A 21,729-nucleotide genomic window follows, 5' to 3' on the forward strand; every position below is an offset into this window, starting at 1 on the left:
TATTTTTATTTTTTCCTCTATTAACCCATCCTCCAATTCACTAACCCTTTCCTCTGCTTTGGTGACCCTGGCCGTCAGAGCCTCTAGTTTTGCCTGCATTTGGCTCATAGAATTTTTAATTTCTGTCAAATTCGCTCTCATTTCCGCCCTTAGGGATTCTATATTCTCAGTAACATTTTCCTTAATACTTTTTTCAAGTCTACTCATTATCTTGACCATTGTTACTCTGAATTCCATTTCTGATAATTTGGTTACATCCATATCCGTTACTTCTGTGGCAGAGGCCACAGACTCACTGTCTTTTCTTTGCTGGGGGGGGGGGCTTCTCCTTCTTGTCATTCTAATGAGGGGAGGTTGCGGGGTTGTCCAGAGCCCAAAATTATTGACTGGGTCCTAGGCCGTGCCCCTTGTTTTATAGGGATCTTAGAGATGTGGGCTTCTTCTTTAAAGATTTTATTTATTTGCTTATCTGAGAGAGGGAGACAGACAGTCAGCAAGAACGGAACAGAAGCAGGGGAGTGGGAGAGGAAGAAGCAGGCTCCCAGCGGAGGAGCCCGATGAGGGACTCCTTTCTGGAACGCCGGGATCACGCCCTAAGCCGGAGACAGGCGCTCAATGACTGCACCACCCAGGCGCCTCGGGTTGTGGGCTTCTTGATTTTTCAGCCTGCCTTCTGGGGGAGGGGCCTGCCGCGCCGATACTCAGGCAACCCTGTTTGGGTAGAGTCTCCGTGTCCCCTGCGAGGGGGGATGGGGATGGGCACTCTCTGAGCCGGTATTTCCAGGCTTTTGTTCTCTGGCGGCTTTCCCTGGCGGCCGGCTATGCCTCTTCTGAGGGTCAGAGCAGCAGAGGCTGCATTGTCGCAGAACAGAGGGATCGCGGACTGTTCTCCACTGATGTTCTGGCCACTTTAACTCCGTTACTGTTGGTGCTGCTCAACCGTGCGGCGTCCCGGGATGTGCGCACCAACCTGGTGTCCCTGCCCTCACTTCCAGGGCCGGCGCGTCTCTGTCCTTTGTGTTTCTAATGCCGCCAGCCACCGGCCGCCCCGCGCGCTCCCGGCTCTCCCGGTCTCAGTCTATGCCCGGTGAGCACACCGCGATTCCGGAGTTCCGTGAGAAGCCTGGTGGCGCGCGCACCCGGTTCAGGGTCTCAGTCTGCTGTTTCGCGGGTGCCGACCGCGAGTCCGCCCGCTCCCCCGTGCAGGTGGCCCGCCAGCCGCCAGCCGCCCCGCGCGCGCTCCGGGAGCTCCCGGTCTCAGTCTGGATCCCGTGAGCACACCGGGATTCCGGTGTTCCGCGAGATGCCTGGTGGCGCGCGTTCACGGCTCACCGGTCTCAGTCCGCTCTCTCGCGGGTGCCCTCTGTGAGTCCGCCCGCTCCCCCGTGCAGGTGGCTGCCGCTTCCCGGCGCCCGAACGCGGCGGCTCCCTCCCCCTTCCGTTTATCTTCCGATATCTGTGCACGGTTTACAGCTCCCCTCTTCGTACCTCAATACTCAGCGCTGGAGATGTTCATTTGTAGAGATCCAGATGCATCATCCTGCGTCTCAGGCTGATTCCGTGGTTATTTAGGCTGGTCTGGTACCTATCCAGCTCGACTCAGGGGACCGGCTGAAAAAGGGGTCCCCTACTCCTCCGCCATCTTAACTCCAGACTGCATTAAAATTTTGAATGGAAATTTCTATTATATCCTCATAATCCTTAAGAAAAAAAAGAAAAGGAAAATTAAAACTCAGAGCTTCCATTGCAAAAATAATTATTAGTGTGGCTCAGATTTTTCTAAACAAAAGGAATATAAATATGACAATATTTAAATTGATATAGGCTACATAAGAATCTGCATCCATGATGACACTAAAGACAGACAAACCAGAAATGCTTCATTTGAAACAAATACCTTATATCACTCTTAGTAAAAAGTATTTCAGTCCCTGGGAAAACAGAAAAACTTGTTCAAAAATGATATCAAAGTTAAGAGATAATTATGAGTTGAGATTTGAACATGAAGATATATCAAGGGGAAGTATTTGGTGTTAGACCTCCTCAGTCTCCTGTACAGTTTTCCAGAAGCTGGAAGATTTTGCACAAAAATTTGTCAGGAGTCACAATGACACCTTCGATATACTTCGTTTTTTTAAGCTAGCTCTTTAGAAACAGGTAAATTTTATTTTACATGGTTTATTTTTTGAATAATATATTTTTTAAATAAAATATACTTTTCAGTGTTTTGCTTTGGAATAGCAGTCATTGTAGCACCACTTCTTTCTCCTGCCTCAGAATTATTTCAAGACCTATATATCTACAAAGATATATAGTCTCTTTGCAGAAGTTTTTTCAGGTTGTTTGTTTTTTTAATAATAACTAACATTTTTGAGTATTTACTATGTGCCAAGTGCTTTTGTATGTGTATTTCCTTTATTTTCTCCTCTGATTCTAACATCATACCTTATTATTATTCCTTATTATTATAGGGAATCAGAGGACTTATTATTCCTACTTTTTTTCAGATGAGATCATTGAGTCTGAGAGAGCTGATAAATGAACTTGTCCAATAATCTAGCGGGGAAATGCCCCTCTCATTTCATTATAGGGGAAGTTCATCACACCTGCTCACTACAGCGATGTCGTGGATGAGCGTTCTATTATTAAACTCTGCGGTTATCCCTTATGTCAGAAGAAACTAGGAATTGTAAGTAATTATTTTTTTTAAATAGAAGCTTAAATTTTTTATAATTAGCAAATACTTTGTAGACAAGACAAGAAATGACACTGAGGTCATGAACTGATGACACGAGTTAGCCAGAGATATGATATTTAGATGGTTTAATCTTGTAACATAAAGTTTATGTTTATTACTTGCATTCTTCTTAAGCTATACTTTCTTTTTTTAGGTACCAAAACAGAAATATACAATTTCTACCAAAACCAATAAAGTCTATGATATTACTGAAAGAAAGGTAAGTTTAAAGGCTGTTCTCAATATGGCAGTTAATTTTTAATATACTAAATGGAATTCTAAAAAGAATTGTTTGAAAAGTTTGCTTTTTAGAAAGTAGCCCCATTAAAAGTTTATTTGAAAATATTTCATTGAAGGTGTTAGAAAAAACTGCTTATGTTTAATTAATACTTGAATGTTTAAAAATTAAAAGAGCACGGGCACCTCAGTGGCTCAGTCAATTAGGCATCCGGCTCCTGATTTCAGCTCAGGTCATGATCCTGGGATAGTGAGATCAAATCCCATATCAGGCTGAGCGTGGAGCCTGCTTGGGATTCTCTTTCTCTCTCTGCCCCTCCCCCATCCTGTTCATGCTCTCTGTCTTTCTCTAAAAATAAAATAAAATTTAAATAAAATAAAAACTAAAAGTGCATACCAGCACAAATTCAAGCAAGTAAATCATGAAGCAGAATAGAGAGCCAGAAGCAGACTCACCACATATGTGGACACTTTATATGTGACAACAGAAATATTGTAGATCAGTGGAGAAAGTATGGATTTTTCAGTAAATAGTACTGGCACAAATAGTTATCCAAAGGGAAAAACTGAAAATTGATCCCTGTTTCAGTAAGATTTAAATTTAAAAGAGAAATACCTTTTCCAAGAGAATTTGGGAAGGTATCTTTATAAACTTGGAGAAAGAATTTCTTAAGTAAAATAGACAATTACAAACCATAGAGGAAAAATTGGTAAGTTTTTCTACATCAAAATTAAAAACATTTGCGTATCAGAAGTTTCCAAAAAAGAGTGAAAAGATAAGCTATAAATCAGAAGGAGGTGTATTTACAGGTGTACATACAACTGACCACAGATTCATAACCAGGGAAAGACAGAAAACCTCGTCGAATTTTTTTTTTTTTTTTTTGAAAGAGTGAATCGGGGGTGTGGGGGGGAGAGGGAGAGAGAATCTCAGGCTGAGCATGGAGTCTGACACAGGGCTCCATCTCACAACCCCGAGACCATGACGTGAGCCAAAATCGAGAATCAGATGCTTAACTGGCTGAGCCACCCAGGTATCCCTAGAAAAATTTTATAGAAGGAATTTGATGAATATATTAAATGAATTAAATGAATATATTAAAAGGTATTCAGCATTATCAGTAATCAGGGAAATAGCAAATAAAAACACATTGATTTACATTGTCACAGCCCCCAAATTAGCAAAATTATAAAAATCTGACAATATTAGGCACTGTTTATACTACTGGTTAAGTATTAGGAACTCTTTATACTACTGGTTAAATAAAATTACGTCCTTTTTGAGAAATTGGTATTATCTAGTAAAGTCAAGTTCACACATTTTTTATGGCCAAGTCTTTCTATTCTTTGGTATATATTTTAAGGAATTTCTTGCCCATTTGTACAACTGTGTATGTATATGAATGTTCCTAGTTGGATTAACAAAATATGCTATATACATAGAATGGAATATTATTCATCCTTTTAAAGGAGGGAAATTCTGACACATGCTACAACATGAATGTACTTTAAGACATTATGTTCTTTGAGATATGCTAAGTGAAATAAGCCTGCACAAAAGGACAAATATTAAATGATTCTACCTATATGAGGTAGCTAGAGTAGTCGGATTCATAGTTACAAAAATAGAATGGTGATTGTCTGAGGAGGCAGAAATGGGAAGTTGTTTGATGATATAGAGTTTCATTTTGCAAGATGAAAAGAGTTCCAGAGATGGATGGTGGTGATGGTTGTACTACAGTGAGAAGGTATTTAGTGCCACTGAACTATAACACTTAAAAATGGTCAAGATGCTAAATTTTGTGTATTTTACCACAATTTTTTTTAATTTTAAAAATTCTTAAAAAAAATGTTTATAGGCACATTGTAGTGGTAACCAAAAAGTTAGAAACAACTCAATTATTCTTAAACAATAAAGATAATATACTTACACAGTGAACTGTAATACCGAACATAAATATATAAGCTACATCTACATGAATCTGAAAAATACAGCATGGAACAAAAAACCCCAGAAAACATAGCAGTACAGTTACATTTAGACAAAGTTTAGATTAGGCAAACTGAATGATACCTTTTGTAGCTATGTGTGTATAGATAGCAAAACTAAAGGAAAGCAAGGGAATGAGGAATACGGAATTTATGATAGTGGTTACTTCTGGGAAATGTGGAAGGTGACACTATCTGGGACACACATGGAGAGCTTCAAAGGCATCATACGTTATTTCTTACCTTGGGTGGAGGATTCATGGATTTTCATTATTTTCCTTGAACTATATATTTATGTTTTCTGTACATAAGTTGTGTTGCACGATAAGAAAAAAATAATTCACTAATTTTAAAATGTTCCTTTCAGTGTTTTTGCAGCAATTTTTGTTACAAAGCATCTAAGTTCTTTGAAGCACAAATTCCTAAAACTCCAGTATGGGTTCGAGAAGAGGAAAGGTAATTTAAATCATTACATACACATTTGTTGATAAAAATCCAACTTTTGAGATACATAGAGAGTAGTCCCAGTTTTCTGTAGAATGTTATCATTGTGCACATTTTAATTGTAGGGAAATGGTTATATTTTAAGCATAGTTATTAAGGATTTTACACTTAAAATCAGAAAATTAATATAAATGTTGTTTCTTAGCTGTTTAGCTTTAATCACAAAACCTGAACTTTGCTTTCTGCTATGCCAATTATTTCTATTAATCCTATTAATATAATAATCCTAGAGTAAGAATGTTAAACTTTTCCAATAGATACTAGATCTTAGGATCCAACTGAACTGACTTTGTTGTTAGAAAACTATGGGGGCGCCTGGGTGGCTCAGTCATTAAGCGTCTGCCTTCGGCTCAGGGTGTGATCCCAGAGTCCTGGGATGGAGCCCTGCATCAGGCTCCCTGCTCCTCTGGGAGCCTGCTTCTTCCTCTCCCACTCCCCCTGCTTGTGTTCCCTCTCTCGCTGGCTGTCTCTCTCTGTCAAATGAATAAATAAAATCTTTAAAAAAAAAAAACCCAAAACTATGTACTAAAACCAAAAACCTATGTACTAAGGTTAAAAAGTTCAGGTTACTAATTCACTCAATCTTTATTAAAACTCAGTACAGTATTCTATAAATTTAAAGAAATCCAGTATAATTTTTAGCAAAAAAGTATATGAACATTCCTGGAGTTTTGCCTCATTTACAACATTTTAGTTGCTGAATTTGAGAAAATTTATTACTGAGAGGCAAATGCCATAATATAGAAAAGGTAACAAAAATTGTTATGTAATTGAACTGTATTGTCCAGTTTCAAACAGGGCTAAATGAAATAATGTCCCAAATAACTCATGTTTCATAGAGAATATTGCAACACAAGGCATGTGGTAAAAGTATCAATGCTAAATAAACTTAATGACATAAATGTAATGAGACCCAAGTTAACTAAAGATCTTTGCCTTAAAACAAAGCTTATTAAAGTCTTATCTGATACACAAGGTAATATGAAACCACTGTAGTTTGAACTAGCACCATTTGTACTGAGGGACAGTCCCTTTGTTGGCTGACACCTTTGCCTGCAGATCCAATGCATGTGGTTTAGAATATGTCAAGGGGCGCCTGGGTGGCTCAGTTGGCTAAGTGTCTGACTCTTGATTTTGGCTCAGGTCATGATCTCCGGGTTGTGAGATTGAGCGCCGTGTTGGGCTCTGCACTCAGCGTGGAGTCTGCTTAAGATTCTGTCTCTCCCTAACCGCCCCCCCCCACATCATTTGCACTTTCTTTCTCTAAAAAAGAAAAAAAAGAATATCTAAAACACACCACCCTATGGCCTTTGTTAATTGAATTACACATAATGAAGACTAAATTGTTCACTATTCTACACTAGCCTTTTTTATTTGGATGATAAAGGATTGTTGCATTGTCCAAGGGGACTGGGGACCTAAGAGTACCTTCTTCACTATCACTTTTTTTTTCTTTCTTCACATTTCTTTCAGCAGAGCTGCTCATTGCCTCCTTAGTCTTACGACAGCTATACATATTCCGTTACTCAGCTGTTATAACTAGTGTTTCCCAAAGTTATCCTTAACTTTGTTTCCAGTGTTATCTTCTCTACTTGTTAAATTTAGCCCATCCTCATATCTGCTGCAAAACCATTTACCAAACCAGCCTTTCTGTCATCTTTATATTCTTCAGATACTGTTATTGGTACTTTCTTCAGCTAACTTAAAACAATTCTTCCCTCTTTTTCCTAAAATCTTATTCTATGTTCAGAATGCCCACCTTTTCCCTGAATATGAAGCTCAGTCATTTTATATTTGTGGTTCTTGAAATTCTACTTTATGCCCTTCCCTAATTCACTAAAGAAGAAAGATGAAAATGGCCTTGGTTTCCCTAATCTAAACAAATCAATTTAATTTACATTCAATGTGTGTAGTACGTGCTTAGTATATGACAGGCTACCCACAACTGTACAAGCACGCACACACTTATGAAACCAAATCTGTGAGTTTAAATTGAAATGTTAATGGAATGCATAACGAGTACACGAACAAACAAATTTGTACTTATTCTAATGGGGACAAGCGTTGGGGAGCTTTCAAATGCTTTTGAACAGAATTTGATCTGACATTGGTGTACAAGATGAATTAAAGAATAAAAGATCATAATTAAAGAGCTGAAAGGCGCTTAGAGACAATTTAACCCAACATCTTTATCAAACGAGCTCAGAAAGATTAAATGTATTTCTTAAGCTAGAGATAGGTTCTGAATGCCAGGATTCCAGTTGATTGGAATTAACCAGTGAGTAATCTATAAATATATAATTGTCACAGTATACATAGTGTAACTGTAGCCCTTATTTATGTATGATACTTGTCAGTATATAGCCATATTAGTAACTTTTATATTTGCATGCTCAGTGTTACCTTAATTTTTAAATTCTTATGGACAAGCATTGTGTCAGTTTATTTCATGAATCCACTAGATGTCACTGTGTCTTCAGAGAATGGTTGATATTTTTATGTGTTCTAATGATAAGAATTCTAGAATTGAGTGTTCTTTTCAAAAGCCTTTCTAGCTGTTACACCTGTAAGCTCTACAGAAATGTGATTTTTAAAGAAAGTTTGTTCACAAATGGTATGGGGTATAACATTCAGAATCTATCTTCTTTTAAAGGGGAAAAATTGTTTCTTCTAGTATTTAGCATTTAGTATTTAATGCAGAGATATTTTTATTAGCTGAAAGTGTCATCATAATAAATTGCTTCATCATAATTAAATCATAATATAATTTTGTTTGTTTTATTAATAGTAATTATTAAATAATAATAAATTTTAAATTTTAAGAAAATAAGAGCAAATTTTAAAATCCACTCAAAGAATTAAGTATTTTATTGCAGTGACTTCCAAAGTTTTTAACGACCATGAGTATATTTTACATTATGATCCAATACATACATATAACTGAAACAAAGTTTTATGAAATGACTTTTATCCTTATAACACAAAAAGCCTCTGATATTTTCTATTCTGTTGCTTTTTAAAAATGCTAGTAGCAACCCACTTAATTGGTTGATTCTGATCCACAGTTTTAAGAGTACTGTTTTGTTGTGTCCAGCTTAGGTTTTTAGTTGTGTTACTGTCAGAAAGTCTGTTATCATCAACACTAAGCCTCAGTTTCCTCATTTGCAAAGTAGAAAGTTGCATTTAGTCTCTTAGTTCCCTTTAGTTCTAATGTTTTACAGTTCTGAGTCAGTCACTGCCACTGTAGTGAAAATTTGCTAGATAGGAAATATCTTTTATAAAAGTGATGAAAATTAAAATTATCAGCATAAGACTAGGGAAAGTTATACTATCTTTAGGGAAGTCTGTCTCATTTAAGAATTTAGAATAAAAGTTACTTAAATAATTTGAACTCTTCAATCTGTAAAGATGAAGGTTGATAAAAGATTGGATCAAAGTTTTTCAATTATGAAGAAAAACCAGGAATGTTTTATAACATGTCCAGAACAACTTGAAGTTGACATCTTCAGGGACACCATGATCTTGCACACTATTTGGAAGTAGAATATTGAATTTGACTCAATATAGTCTTTCTTACATTGCTGTAAAAGCTAATATAAATTTTTTCACCAGATACCAAAATACTAAAATCTGTAGTCTCTCTTAACATTTCTAAGGTATTATTTTATATCATAGAAAGCTCACTACCTCTTTGTATAGATAGATTTAAGATTTAAGAAAGATTTAGACAAATTCTTGAAGTCTAGCTCCGTGCTTCTGTTGAGGCTTTGGAGTCAGAAGGGGTCTTAGAGGTTTTCTACTCCTTCATTTTTATTATTAAGATATGAAAAAATATCTGGAGTATATCTTTAATGTCATGGAGAACAGCAGTGCTTCTTACAAAATGTCTCCTGATGCCGTGTCAGAGACAAAACACTGACCTAGATGGACTGGGTCATGACGCAGTATGATGCTTCTCATGTTGTGAGTTAGAAATTTTTCACCCACTTGGTGGCCAGAAACAGACCACATACACTTGTGTTCCTCTGAGACAGCGTGCTCATTTAGATAGTCATATAGTGGCACTTCGAAATCCTGTTTCGTTTGATTGTAGGCTCTGACAAGTCTTGGAAGTTTCTTTGTAACCTAAAAAATGAGGAGTTTAAACTGAGAAGGACAAATGTTGAGAATCAAATTATGGTTTAAAAGATAAAATTAGGGTGAATGGTTAATGCTGACAGAGCTAAAAGCGCCATCATGTGGCCCAGAGAAGGGGATTTTCACACATGCTTCTTGGCAATAAACAGTATAATCTCAGAGGTGCGGAAGCCAAAAACCTCTGCAGAACAACTTCTATAACCTCTTCCTGAACAGCCACTTCTGTTGCTTGGTATACAGAATAAAAACTTTCTGAAAGAGGTCTTAACATGTCTCAGATTATATTTGGAAAATTTCCACCATGGGGGAAACTGAAGCCTGCTGCTTCTGCTGGTTCATGTTTAATTATTAAACACATATTCTGACCGACTCAAACATACACATCTATATGCATACATTCACAGGTTTTTTGGCAGAAGTTATTTCTGATTTTAGATTTCTTTTGCTAAAGTTACAGTTAATCATCTAATTTGTACTTCAGTGAAAATAATGGGAAATGTTTATGAAGAACCAATTTGAACATATTCTTTAACATGATTATTTTTGTTTAAGTTAAGCTCATGTCAGTTAGATTGAGAATTATCTCTGGGACAACATAAGCTTTGAAGGGAATGGAAGGTACATAGAGCAAAGAGAGATGGCACTTTTAATAAAAGGCTTTTGAATTTCATCTAAGGATAAAAAGAAAGCAACATGACTTGGTGCCTCATTCTTTCTAAAACAGCTCATAGCAAAACAAACTGAAGTTTTATATTGAACCTTTCATTTAGTACCTCATTAAACTTAGATCGAATTTATTTTAGCGTTATGTATCATTCTCCATTTTATAGATTGGAAATCAGAGAGACTGTTAAGGTTACTCATCAAGTATCTAGAAACGATGTTCCACATAGTTCTCTTTACCTGAAATCAGAAAAATGAAACAAAGGAGAGGAAAATGGTAGCTTGTGAAGTATATTGAGTTCCTCTAGGAGAGGTTAAGCGAAGGTGGTACCCTCACAACTTTGTCTTTTTTCTGAGTTTAATTAGAGGCAGCATGTGGTAGAAAGAGCTGGGACTTTGAAAGACCCAAATTTGAATCCTAGGTTTACTAGTTAATTAGTTAACCTCTCAAAGCTTCAGATTCCTCATCTGTAAAAATAAAGTTGTAAGTTATGTGGGGATTAATGAAGTAATGTAAAAACCAGCTAGTGGAAAGTATGGGAAGATGAAAAGCCCTAGGTATGGATGGTGGTGAGAGTTATACAAAAGTAGGAATGTACTTAATGCCACTGAACTGTAACTAAAAATGGTTTAAATGGTAAATTTTGTGTAATGTGTATTATACCACAAAAAACCCCACCTATCATATGGTAGACAGTATATTCTGATTTTTCCCCTTGCCTTTAAGAGATTGAGTTTCTTTTAATTCTTAGTGTTTTTCCTCAAAAAAATGTCATTGTATTGCTGGATATTTCTCATAAAACTATCTTAAATTGTATTCATGATTTAGAATGTTTACATTTTGATTACCCCTTCATTCAGCCATACTTAGACCTATTCTTATACGGGGTATTCTGCCTCCAACATCTTGAAATAAGAGCTTCCCGTTTCTCACCACAGCCTCTATCTCATCTACAGCTATCTCTCTTGAGTGTGCTTTGTGACCTCATTTTGACCTCCTGTCTACCTTAGCTCTGTTCCAGGGTGGCCAGACCCTTAACCTTCTACCATGTCTACCTTCCCAAGCTTCAGTCATCCTTTTTTTCTGTGCATGGGTTCTTTATTGGGTAAAGTTCTCACCCGCTTTAGATAAGCCATCTCATTTAGCACTTTAGTGCTTTAGATAAGCTGTCTCATTTCTTAGAACCTGTCTCAGTCCTTACAAGATCCCTGGGAAGTATTGTTACCCATTTCATGGATGATGGAACTGAGGCTCACAGAGGTTTAGTGACCCAGGAACACTTGGCTTATATATACACGTTTGAGATTTAAACCCCTCTCTGCCTGGTACCAAAGCTCTCTGTGCATTCCTCCAGCCCGGTTCCAGTTTATTCTGTGTAGTCTCAATTGTGTGCTCCCATGTTTTCTCTTTGTTTGTTACCGACTGATACATTCAGACCCTTCCTTCTCTTTGCAAACTTTGAACCCAAGCCCTAACTCATAGTAGATAATTTAACCTGCTTAAATGAAAGGGTTGAGCTCATTCAGCAGAATCTCTTTCAGCACTATTTTCTTATGCTCTCTCATTTCTCTTCCTCATTGCTAATACAGTACTTTCTGTATTCCTGATTCTTTTCTCACTGAAGCTTGCTTCATGATTTATTCCTATTTTCTTCCTCTTTGAAGCTCTCCTTTCATACTGATTATTTTTCTTCTACTTTAAAAAGGGGGGGGATCCTGAAAAATATCCATTAGATTTAGCATTTCCGTGGTAATTAGTGATCTTAGCAAGAGCCATGTCAGTAGAGACACATGGGTGGCCTAGTCGGTTAAGCATCTGCCTTTGGCTTGAGTCATGATTCCAGGGTCCTGGGATCGAGTGCTGCATCGGGCTCCTTGCCCAGCGAGGAGCCTGCTCCTCCCTCTGCCTTCTCCCCCTGCCTTCTCCCCCTGCTTGTGCACACTCGCTGTCTCTCTCTCTGGCAAATAAAATAAGAGCCATGTCAGTAGAGTAATGGATACAGATTCCAGGAGGCACAGGGTTGATGATTGAAGAGGAGATGTGGAATTGAAAACGAGCGCAGACTTTAAAGAAAGCTTAAAATGAAAAATGGGAGGGGGGGGCTGTATAATTGAAGGAAGGGTTTGTTTTTTAGATTTAAGTATGATAACATCCTAAAAGGAAAGAGAAAAAAGGGGTTTACAGAGTAAAACCTCAGATCATAGGATTAGCTTTTATAATACAAACTGTATCAAATCTTTATAGACTCCACTGAATCCAAGGCTTTTTTTCATTCGCTCAACAAGAAGTTTTTATTTCTTCTCTAATTTCTTGTAGCAGCTCATGTATATTTCATCATACTTGCCACATACTCTCTTGAATTTCATGATGCAAAATGTAGTTAAGAGCTCTGCTGTCTTGGTTTGATTCCCGGCTTTACCATTTTACAGGCTATGTGACTTTGCACAAATTACTGATTCTTTCTGTACTCAAGTCTTTTTATCTGTAGCATGAGGATAACAGTAGGAACTACTCATTCTAGGAGGATTAACATTTGTAAAGCTCTTAGAACAGCCATTTTCCTCCTCCTAAATTGTAACATCCTTGCGTCTGCCTTCAGCTCAGGGTGTGGTCCCAGTGTTTTGGGATCGAGCCCCGAGTCAGGCTCCTCCACTGGGAGCCTGCTTCTTCCTCTCCCACTTCCCCTGCTTGTGTTCCCTCTCTCGCTGACTGTCTCTCTCTCTCTGTCAAATAAATAAATAAAATCTTTAAAAAAAAATAATCTGTTCTTTATATTAGTATACCCAGCATAATTCATACACACAATAGTTTATATATATATATATTATATATTTTATATATAAAATAGAATTTTATATTTGAAGGAATGATGGAATATACTTTGCAGGTTAGCTATTGAATATAAGAATCCAATTGAGAATCACTGTCTACACATGCTTTCTTCCCTGTAGTGATACTCAGATCCCAGTGTCAGACAGTTGCAAGTTACTGAGCCTTGATAATTTTAGCCAAGAAGACTTGGGTGGGGATGTGGGATAGGAAAAATGAGAGAACTACAAGTGGAAGTGGGAGGATGTAGTCAACAGGCAATAAAACTCTCTGTTGTGAACGTTGGCATATTATTTTGGCCAAAAAAGCTCTTAATGGGAGTTATAAATATACCCTGGAGCAGTCAAGGCTAGTCACCATCCAAGTAGTGTCCTTTGCTTTGAGGAACACCAAACTGAGATAGCTTCTATGACTAGAGTTTTAGCGAGTGGGAAGAAGTAGGGTAAACAGGATAATTTGGGTGATTGGGAAAGGATATGCCTCAATTGGCTGAGGGACTAAGGAAGAAACAAAAATAGATTACATTTTTACTCTCAGGCAGCTCACTGCCCATTGCCTTATTTTGCCTTTCCTTCTAAATTTTTTTATTATTGGTCTTGGGGAATTCCTGAACTACAGGGGGAATACTCTAAAGCAGGGATGGCAAATACTGGTTTCATCCTATATGCCTGCTGGTGTGTGGTACTGAAAAGGTATTTAATGGGAAAGAATGCCTCAAATCAGTTAGCAGTGCCTCCCATAACTTAAGGAGAGGATTGGTAGGAGAGCCAATTCCCTGCAGTGCCTCTTATGCTTAAGACTGACCAAAGATGAATGGATTATCTAAATAATATTATATGGTTGATGTGTTTAATTATATAGAAAAATACTTGCAACTCTGACATTTTTTGATTGGCAGCCTTTCAGTGTCATAACTCAAATGACCTCTGGTTCCATCTATCCATTTAGCTTGACTTTTTTTAATTGAAAGTATTTTGCAATATGATGGCCTTCCTTGCGACCCTGTTTTGTCCTTTAAACAGGATTAATATTCAATGCCTTATCTTCTCTCTTGTGTACACCTAGTTTCTATGTTTACTTTTTTTTTTTTCCTATTAGAAGACTTTATTCTTTAGAGCAATCGTAGCTTCATAGCAAAAGGGAGAGGAAGGTACAGAGATCCCATATACCCCCTACCCCCATTCATGTATAGCCTCCCCCATTACCAGCATCCTCACCAAAATTGTGCATTTGTTTCCACTGATGGGCCTATATTGACACATCATTGTCACCCAAAGCCCATAGTTTACATTAGGGTTCACTCTAAGCCTTGTATATTCTGTGGCTTTGGACCAATATATAATGACTTGTATCTACCATTACAGTATCATACAGAGTAGTTTTATAGTCCTGAAAATCCTATGTGCTCCACTTACTCATCTCCCACCCTCCCCCATAACCCCTGATCTTTTTACTATCTCCCTAGTTTTATCTTTCCCAGAATGTTGGGATTATACAGTATGTAGCCTTTTCAGGCTGGCTTATTTCACTTAATAATACAAAATGCGTATTATTAGTTTATATATAGTTCTTGCGTATAGAAGAACTATAAGTTTCTTCCACATCTTTTCCGAGCTTGATGGTGGCTCATTTCTTATTAGTGCTTAATAGTATTCTATTCTCTGAATTTACTACAACTTATTTAACCATTCACCTACTGAGGGACATCTTGGCTCCTTTTAAATTTTGGCAGATATAAATAGAGCTGCAATAAACATCCATGTGTAGGCTTTTGTGTAGACATAAGTTTTCAGCTCCTTTGGGTAAATACTGAGGAGCAAGAGTTCTGGATTGTATGGTTGAGTATGTTTAGTTTTGAAAGAAATCACCAAACTTATTTCAAAGTGACTGTACCATTTTGTATTCCCACCAGCAAGAATGAGAATTCTCTTGTTCCAAATGCTCACCACAATGTGGTGATGTCAGTGTTCTGGATTTTAGCTATTCTAGTAAGTGTGTAGTGATATCTCATTATTGTTTTAATTTGTATTTTGCTGATGGCATATGATGCATAGCATCTTTTCATATGCTTATTTTCCATCCTTATATCTTCTTTGGTGAGGTGTCTTTTAAGGTATTTGACTCATTTTTTTTTAGTTGTTTTCTTATTGTTGAGTTTTAACAGTTATTTCATATTTTGGATAATACTCTTTTGCAAATATTTTCTTCTAACCTGTGGTTTTTCTTTTTATTCCCTTAACAGTATCTTTCACAAAGTAAAAATTTTTAATTAAATAAAACCTGGCTTGTCAATTTTTTCTTTCATGAATTATGACTTCAGTGTCCTATGTAAAAAGTCATCTAGGTTTTCTTCTGTTATCTTGTAGGAATTTTATAGTTTTGTGTTTTATATTTAGGTCTATGATCCAATTTGAGTTAGTTTTTGTGAAGGGTGTCAGTCTTTGTCTTGATTCACTTTTTTGCATGTGACTACCCACTTGTTCATACCATTTGTTGAAAAGATGGTCTTTAACTTTTTATTGCTTTTGCTTCTTTGTGAAAGATCAATTGACTATATTCATGTGGGTCTCTTCCTGGGTTCTCTGTTCTCTTCCAGTGATCTATTTGTCTTTTCTTTGGCCACTACCACACTATCTTGATTAGTGTAGCTTTAAAGTATGCTTGAAGTCAGGTAATGTCAGTCCTCCAACTTTGTTCTTCTCTTTCAATATAGTGTTAGCGCTTTGGGGTCTTTGGCCTTCCCCAAAACTTTAGACTCAATTTGTTGATACCCCCAAAATAACTTGCTGGGATTTTGATTGGAATTGCATTGAATCTGTAGATCAAGTTGAGAACTGACATCTTGACGATATTGAGTCTTTCTATTGATGAACATGGAATATCACACTCCTTTTTTTGTTGTTGTTCTTCTTTGTATATTTACTTTTATTTAATCTGTTTTGTAATCTTTAGAAGACACTTTTTCTGAGTCACTTGAGAAGTATTTTACAGAGTTTTCCTGTCCTCTTGGATTCACTTGCTGTTATATTTGTTCCTTTTTATATTGGCTTTCTAAGAGCTTTTTCTTCCGCCTTTTAAAAATCCATGATGCCGAGCCAAATGTGATTTCTGGTATTGCATAGCAAAGTTGTTCCTAGAATTAAATTAAGTCACATTATCTACATAGTTCATATCCATAGTATAATACAACTGCTTTCTCAGAAATTAGAGCAAAACCTCTATTGACTATAAAAAGGAAATAGAAGCATTATAGTATATCATCTCTGCCTTCAAGGAGCTTGTAGTTTAGTTAAGAAACCACACTTAAATATATGAAAAATAAGACATGTAGGTAATAATTTTAGTATTAAGTCATAGAGGAGTACCTGATTAATATGTATTAATTGAATGGATAATACTGACTAGAATTTACAGAAGGAAGTGATTTACTTTAGTCAGGTTATTCAGGGAAGACTTTATTGGGCTCATGGAAATTGAACTTACTCCTAAAGTGTGAATAAATTTTGGAAAAGACAGATTAATCCAGATTTCTTACAGATGAGTTTCACAATACTTTGTCCTTCAATTTTTTCTTTAAAAACTTTAAATGAACTATTTCCTTTTAGTTATAGTTTCTATCCAATGTAGTTATAACAAACACTCGAAAATGTTTGACATATCAGTTGCCTTCAGTTTTCTATTGCTTGTTTTGTCACAGACATCCTGATTTTCAGCTGCTACAGGAAGGACAAAGGTATGGTTGAATCAGTATTACTTACCTTCTATATATTCATGTTAATAGAAACATTAAGAGTAAACCAGGTGGTATGAGCTCTTGGACTTCCTGTGTTGATGCATTATGTAAGTGCCCATTTTAGCCCACACAAAGAGATATTTGCCTTGTACAGCTTTTTCTTTTGTGATAGTAAGATGATGTGTTTGATCTGTATGATTTATTGTACAGCTGTTCCTACTGAGGAAATCTAATTGAACCTGTTGAAATATGACACAAACACAACTTCCATCTGAGATACTGTGCTTCTTTGTCAAGTGGATTATACCAATTACATTTGTTGAAAGGTTTTTATTATTTTATAGGATTTCAAAACTTCATATATCATTTATTATTTGGAAGAGGGTCTAAAGCATTAATGGAAATTCCAAGTTGTGATATTTTCTAAACTCTCCTTGTGGTGTTGTTTGCCCAACTATAACCATCTCTCAAAACACATTTTTTATAAAATCTTTTATCAGGATAAATTTTCCTGGTTATTAGTTGCTATCTTAGCACATGGAATTGAGCACATGTGAGAGATACTTATTGATAAGTATTTTTAATTTATGGCTTTAAAGTAATATAGAAAAATATAATTAACTTAAAATTCTCAGAGAAAGGATGGAACATACAAAAGTGAAATTATTCTTATTTTTTTTGAAATTATACTTACTTCCGATACAGGAAACAGTCCCATGGCTATATAGGCTAGATTCTAACTAAAAAAAATGATTTCTAATACTGAATAAACTTATACCTTTTCTTTATTCCCATCGACAACCTTACTTTCAACTCTGTTTTTCTTTTTCCTTTTTTTATACTTCTACCTAGTATGCTTTTTTTTTATTACTATTGCATTATTTTATTTCATTTTATTCTTTAATCATTTAAAAAATCAATATCCCCTTAAGGGACCAATTTTATTAGGTTTACAGAAAAATTGCCTGAAAAGTAGAAAGTTCATATACTCTCTCACCACCCCCTGCCCCCAGTTGACCCAGAATCCTTATCCTAATCTTTTAAAGTTTTGATATGTGCATTTGCTTGAAAGTAGCTGCTTATCTATCATTGCATATCTCAAGTTTGTATAGACACAGCTACTCTTTTCCTACTTCTTTTTCTTTCACAATTCTTAATCTTTTTAAAGCCTAATTGAAAATTGAAGGAACATAGTCAAAGGGAAAACTATTTTTTATTGTTAGCATTCTGTTGTAACTCTGGGTTTTCAAATATATCTTTCTTCAGTAAACCAACTTTATTTTCTGCTATGACTTTCTTGTGTTTTTTATTCTATCTATGGAATTGTCTGTATAACTATCAACCAGAATTGGAAAATGGTTAAACATGTCTTTTTATCCTTTTATCTTTCAAAACCTAAGCAGAGTTCTGTAATACATATTTTTGACAAAGCAAGAGTGAATTTTTCAAAAGAAAACCTTTTTTAAAAAAGGATATATGAAATAGTCACAGAAATACAACAGGCAAAAATCAAAATTGATTACAATAGAATTATCAAAGCTTTTTTTTCTTTTTGCTGTACTGTTGTAACACTCTTTAAATAATGGGGGAAAAGACAGAAAGAAAATGGTAGAATTATATCAAATAAGATGTAGAGAAATCATAGATTTATAGTAGTCTTTGGAAATGTGTGTATGTGTGTGCGTATACATACATACACACACATATATATATATATATATATAGGGCTTTGCCTAGGGAGTACAGATTTTTACCTTGAAAGTTACAAAATATAAATGCTATGGGACATTTTGCTTTTCCATTATAGTTATTTTGTTTCTTTCCTTCTACAGTGGCCATTCTGGAAAGGAAGTACAGTTATGCACTAAGGCCATTAAAACATCAGATATTGACAATCCTGGCCATTTTGAGAAGCATTATGAATCTAGTTCTTCTAGCTCTCATAGTGATAGCAGCAGTGATAATGAGCAAGACTTTGTTTCCTCCATTCTACCAGGAAACAGACCAAATGCAACGGGTATAAGTCCACAGCTGCACAAAAAACGCATAATGAAAAAGAAAGCTGGTCAGAAAGCTAACTCCAAACATGAAGACAAGGAACAGACAGTAATAGATGTCACTGAACAGCTAGGCAATTGCAGATTAGATAGTCATGAGAAAGCTGCTGCTGGTGAACTTCCTTTACAGAAATTGAGTACTCAGATTTCTTCAAATAGTCCTTTGCAAGAAAAATTAGAAGCTACAGAAAATTCTGAAAATAAATACAGTAGTTCAAAAATAACTTTAGTAGGCATAAGTAAGAAAAGTGCTGAGCATTTTAAGAGAAAATTTGCCAAATCAAACCAAGTTTCTAGGTCAGCCTCTAGTCCGGTGCAGATGTGTCCTGAAGTTGCAAAGGCAAACTTACTTAAAATCCTGAAGGAGACTTTGAATGAATGGAAGACAGAAGAAACTTTGAGGTTTTTGTATGGCCAGAATTATGCTTCTCTATGTCTGAAACTGTCTTCAGCCCCTCTGGTTAAAGAAGAAGAACTTGATGAAGATGACATACACTCTGACCCAGATAGACATTTCCCTGCCTTGCAGGAATCTCAGAACAGCTTGGATGAGTCTTTACCTTTTAGGGCCTCAGATACAGCCATTGAACCACTGCCAAGTTATGAGAACTTGAAAAAAGAAACTGAAACATTAAATCTGAGGATAAGGGAGTTTTATAGAGGACGATATGTTTTGAGTGAAGAAACCAAATCTCAAGACTCCGAAGAGGTATGTCTTAATGATGATAAGTTTTCTATGCTGCTAGCATATGGGGTACTCACCATAACAAATCTTGAAACAGGAGTAATATTAAAGAGATAATTGTTAAATTTTCAGAAGGTTTGTTTAGTTGATCAGTTTTTTGGTTTAAAATCCCATTTCCAGGGGCATCTGGGTGGCTCAGTCTGTTAAGTGTCTGCCTTCGGCTCAGGTCGTGATCCCAGGGTTGTGGGATCAAGCCCCACAACTGGCTCCCTGCTCAGTGGGGAATCTGCTTGAGATCTTTCTCTCCCTTTCCCTTCCCCACTTCCCCAACCCCCCCCCCCCCCGCCACTCGTGTGGGCGCACTCTCTCTCTCATAAATAAAATCTTTTTTTAAAATTGCCTTCTCCAGTATTGGCATTACAGTTTTCCAAATAAGTTGAGATTTGCCCCCAGAAGATTTCATAAATGTAGCCTAGATTTGTAGGATAAAGTTTTCTTTAAAACCTAGTTCTTTGTATAATATGTAGACTCTCTGAAGAGGGTTTTTTATTTCCTGCCAACAAATATTCTTTATATTCTTTTAGTCTTTCAAATTTCTGCATGTGTATCTTTGTATTTTATTTCCAGTGGGACTGTATACTGTGGAGTACACTTACTAGTTGAATGGTAAAATATTTGTATAGTATTTGGCAAGCATGCCTGTTTAAAATAATATCAATGAAAATAATATAGTAAAGGAGACTTACTGGGAAATAATGGACATAAGAGAAAATGGAAGGAGCACATCAGACCTAGATTTTAATATCTGCTGTCTCATTTTCTAGCTGTATAAAAAGTTGGTTTCTTGAGTCTGAGTGTTCATCTGTAAATGGGACTATAAATAGCTTTCCTTGCTCAGTTGTTAAGAATTTTTTTTTTTAAGATTTTATTTATTTATTTGACAGAGAGAGACAGCCAGCGAGAGAGGGAGCACAAGCTGGGGGAGTGGGAGAGGAAGAAGCAGGCTCCCAGCAGAGGACCCTGACATGGGGCTCGATCCCAGTACCCCGGGATCACGCTCCGAGCCGAAGGCAGACACTTAATGACTGCACCACCCAGGCGCCCCAGTTGTTAAGAATTTTAAAAATAATGTATGTAAAGCATTTATCACAGTGCCTGACATACAGTTGGTACTCAGTAAATAGTAATTATCTGTAGAGATTAAATGTATATTGCTGAGATTAAGGAAGAGAGGTTCTTTCAGTATTTCTCTTGCCCATTTTTGTTGTATAGCTTGAGAAATGAAGTTATTTGGCCTGAAGAGGAGTAGGGCAATAACCTTGTTTTTCTGACAAAACTTTGTTATTAAAGATTTCTGGGGGCGCCTGGGTGGCACAGCGGTTAAGCATCTGCCTTCGGCTCAGGGCGTGATCCCGGCGTTATGGGATCGGGCCCCACATCAGGCTCCTCCGCTATGAGCCTGCTTCTTCCTCTCCCGCTCCCCCTGCTTGTGTTCCCTCTCTCGCTGGCTGTCTCTATCTCTGTCGAATAAATAAATAAAATCTTTAAAAAAATAAATAAATAAATAAAGATTTCTGAGTAAATGTGGCTCTAAATTTAAGAACACATTTGGAGATTTAGAAAGAGAGTGAAAGTGGAAATACTGTAAAAATTTAGAAATTTCTTGTATTTCTAGGCAATGCTCCCTAGCCCAGTACTATATTTTAAATCACTTCAGTTGTATTATTATACAGTATTCATGTTTTATAGTAAGCTTGGAGAAACCTTGATCTCTGTTGCTCAGCTGCATAAAACTACATTAATATATCATTTGTTTTATCATTTTTGTGCTATAAGCTTTAAACAAGAAAAATTACTTAAAGAAAATTAATTGTTCCTTTGTTGCATAACATTTTAAAACTTTTTCATTGAAGTATAATGTAGATAGTAAATGTACAACTCACTGAATTATCACAAAAGAATACAGCCTTGTAATGATTACCCAGGCCAAGAAATTTGAGTAAAACAAATTGTCTCCTCCTAATTATTACCTCTTTCCAAAATGAATAGCTATTATAATAACATGGAATAGTTTTGCCAATTTTGAACTACTAAATTCACATAGTATATATTTTTTGGTTTCCTGTTTATTTCATGCAGCTTTATGTTCATGAGTCA

The 21,729-nt window shown here is 36.3% G+C and overlaps 1 protein-coding gene across 2 annotated transcripts in view; it reads left to right on the forward strand.

The window, feature by feature from the left end:
* The window catches only part of RPAP2 (RNA polymerase II associated protein 2), an 85,052-nt gene that overhangs the window by 10,413 nt on the left and 52,910 nt on the right, over window positions 1-21,729 (forward strand). For both annotated transcript variants that reach the window (XR_015726309.1, XM_045801790.2), the window contains exons 4-8: window positions 2,591-2,689; window positions 2,892-2,957; window positions 5,331-5,419; window positions 16,795-16,830; window positions 18,663-19,596. Coding sequence is in view for 1 of the 2 variants with exons in the window: in XM_045801790.2 (XP_045657746.2) it covers window positions 2,591-2,689; window positions 2,892-2,957; window positions 5,331-5,419; window positions 16,795-16,830; window positions 18,663-19,596 (1,224 nt within the window). In the remaining variant the exon portion in view is untranslated. The remainder of the gene's footprint in view (window positions 1-2,590; window positions 2,690-2,891; window positions 2,958-5,330; window positions 5,420-16,794; window positions 16,831-18,662; window positions 19,597-21,729) is intronic.

This window comes from Ursus americanus, chromosome 12 (assembly GCF_024610735.1).
Source record: "Ursus americanus isolate L20-20 chromosome 12, mUrsAme1.1.p, whole genome shotgun sequence".
NCBI classification, from domain to species: Eukaryota; Metazoa; Chordata; class Mammalia; order Carnivora; family Ursidae; genus Ursus; species Ursus americanus.